This window comes from Drosophila montana, unplaced genomic scaffold, assembly GCF_035044405.1.
Source record: "Drosophila montana isolate Dmon_TW-CO22-7 unplaced genomic scaffold, ASM3504440v1 contig_2626_1, whole genome shotgun sequence".
In the NCBI taxonomy this organism is placed as follows: Eukaryota; Metazoa; Arthropoda; class Insecta; order Diptera; family Drosophilidae; genus Drosophila; species Drosophila montana.
In genome coordinates this window covers 592,154-594,753 of record NW_026997490.1, presented here as the reverse complement: position 1 = coordinate 594,753, position 2,600 = coordinate 592,154, and the positions used below count along the sequence as shown (strand labels likewise).

Here is a 2,600-nt window from a genome sequence, read left to right as displayed (position 1 = left end):
CGACGACGACAGTCGAGCAGGAAGTTGATTAAATGACAAAATAAATAGAAAGTGAAGGATAATGTCAACATTCTAAGTGGTTTTCTTTTAAAAAGCTTAACTGACAATGAACCGCAGGGCAGTCAACGAGCGACCGCCGCGCCGCGTCTCCAGTTTGAATAAATTATTTTTTGTGACTGGCGGCCAGAAGACGCGACGAGCGTTGCGGCGAATGAAACTCGACCGATGTTGCCCAATACCGACCCCCCGCCCGCCTCCTTCGCCGTCCCCCTTCCGCAAGGCTTTGACTTGTGCCCTGTGTTTGCGCGGTTGCCCGGCAGGAAATTGACTTTGATAGTGCATGAAATTTGATGATATCGCCGCGTGCTGAAATTATTTCACGTTTTCCTGATTTTCATTTCATGTTAAGGCAGAGCCTTAAATGAAATACATAAAATGTGGGAATGTTTTGTATGAGAAAAATTATATATTTTATATTATTACAAGGCAATAACTTACACAAGGATTGGCAGAGGACTGCCTATATCCTCCAATCGTGTGCCCACTCCTTAAATGCAAGAAACCGAACAATGAGTTTATGGCAATAAATTCTGTTTTTCAAACTATTTTCAACAATCTCAGCATTTACGAGCTGTACTTTTCTCACATATCTGCATAACACTAAGGCAGATGTCTAAAAGGGTATTTAGATTCGGCGACACGAAGACATTCTTAATTTCTTGCTTTTGAATTCAGATTTTTGTATGTTGTTTCATAAGGAATTACTAAAAAAATTGGAAAGCCACTTAACTACACCCATGAGATAGGCTGAAGCTCGATCTCGGCACCTCAGCTGCCTTAGCGACTATCTCACTACGAAAACGCATCGAACCAACAACCAACAACTCATCCAAGAACTGCCAGCCCCTCCCTTTTTGTATACACACTTTAATTGCATTTTATAAACTTTTGCAAATGAACTTTCCAGTAAATGTACGAAGAGATATTGCGGCAATTGTCGTTGTGCTCTTGTGTTTTAGGCACTTGTAATTTTTTGGCACTGCTCCTAATTGGTTTTGAGGACTGCCGCGATGTGTCAGCATCCGGCGCTTTGATATACTGTCCAGAAAAAATGGCGGCGACACATGTGCATCATTAAGCAACTGGCCCAGCGCCAGCTAACACTCCACAGACGGTGTGAGATGTGCCAGCAGAAAGGGGCTAAGCAAGTCGCATATGGCCCACTTGCAGAAAGAACAAAGTAAAAATGTTGCACTTAGAAAGAGGTTCGACTGGAAGATACCTACTGTACCTACTGTAACAAGAGACCCAAGCTGTCTCTGATGCCTTTTAATGGAAATTGAGGTGACAAATAATTTTATACATTTTTAAATGTAAAACTAATTGACTTACTGATTGATTGATTGAATAACTAACTGATTGACTGACTGACTGACGCACTAATTAAATGACTGGTTGACTGAACGTCTTACTCACTGACTAACTGACTGACTGATTGAATGACTGACTGACTCTCTGATTGACTGAAAGCCTGGCTGACTGAGTTAAAGAACGAATCACCATTTGACTGACTGACTTAACAAATGACTGAATGATCGACTGACTGACTAATTAATTGACAGACTGATTAACTGACTGACTGATCTGATTGCCCGTCCGACTAACTGATTAACTGACTGACTCAGTGAATGACTTACTAGCTGATTGACTGACTGGATGGGTGATGGACTGTGAAGTGTCTTTAAGACGGAAAAATTCTGTGTGAAAACTAGTAGTGCTCCGAAATGCGAGCAAAAAATACCCTGTTTGGGAAAGGTCGGTTTAATATTGAAATATTTCTCTCGAGATTAATCACATCTCAATCTCTCAACATAGCTTGCTTTGCTTTTGGCTGCAGGGTAGAATGCTTTGACCTGAGCGCTTTTAAGGTCAAACAGCTGCTGATAGCAAATCTGCAGCGACTGCTCAGTTCGATCGAAGCTCAGTTGCTTGCGAGATTCAAACTGAAATCGAACGTGTGAAAAATATGAAATTCTTGGCACTTTTGGCGCTGCTTCTGATCTGGCAAAGTTCTGAGCTGGGCAATGCATTACCCAACGGTGCGTAGATTTGCTAACAAGCAAACAAACTTCAAAACAAATAATAAGCTGTTAATATATATTTCAGGTGAAGTCACTTCGTCACCGCCGGCAACACACACCGAAAACCTCAAGTTCAGTCCACGCCTTCTGGTGACGCCCGCTAATGTCACCGATAATCCAATTCAGGACACTGAGAATCCGGTTCGACTGGCACGCAAATTGCTGTTGGAATTGAGGCTATACAATCTGGTGGACGAGGTGGTGCAGGCCAAGCATATAACCGATACATATGGCAACGGGCTGCTCTTCGAGATGGCCAACCCGCTGCAGGTCAACGAAGTGGTGCAGGCCTGGCTCGATCCACCCGGAGAACTCCCCAAGAAGCTGCATGTTGGACAGGTCCTACGCGATTTCTACTAAGCACAGATATCGGATCGGATGTAGCATAATAAATTTGAAATTGTATACCAATAAAGCTGAGAGAAAGCTGCACTTTTTCTCTCGTACTCTCACTTGTTA

At 42.8% G+C, this 2,600-nt stretch overlaps 1 protein-coding gene across 1 annotated transcript; it reads left to right on the top strand.

Annotated features, from left to right (window-relative positions):
• The first annotated feature begins 1,985 nt into the window (after positions 1-1,985).
• LOC135429252 (uncharacterized) lies at positions 1,986-2,600 on the top strand. Its single transcript, XM_064683517.1, has 2 exons — positions 1,986-2,099; positions 2,167-2,600. Exons 1-2 carry the CDS (start codon positions 2,027-2,029, stop codon positions 2,499-2,501), a joined length of 408 nt encoding a protein of 135 aa, XP_064539587.1. The 5' UTR covers positions 1,986-2,026; the 3' UTR covers positions 2,502-2,600.

Coding starts and splice junctions, on each gene's coding strand:
- LOC135429252 (XM_064683517.1), top strand. CDS start 2,027: ATGAAATTCTTGGCACTTTTGGCGCTGCTTCTGATCTGGCAAAGTTCT. Junction 2,100..2,166: donor GGGCAATGCATTACCCAACG/GTGCGTAGATTT, acceptor TATATATTTCAG/GTGAAGTCACTTCGTCACCG.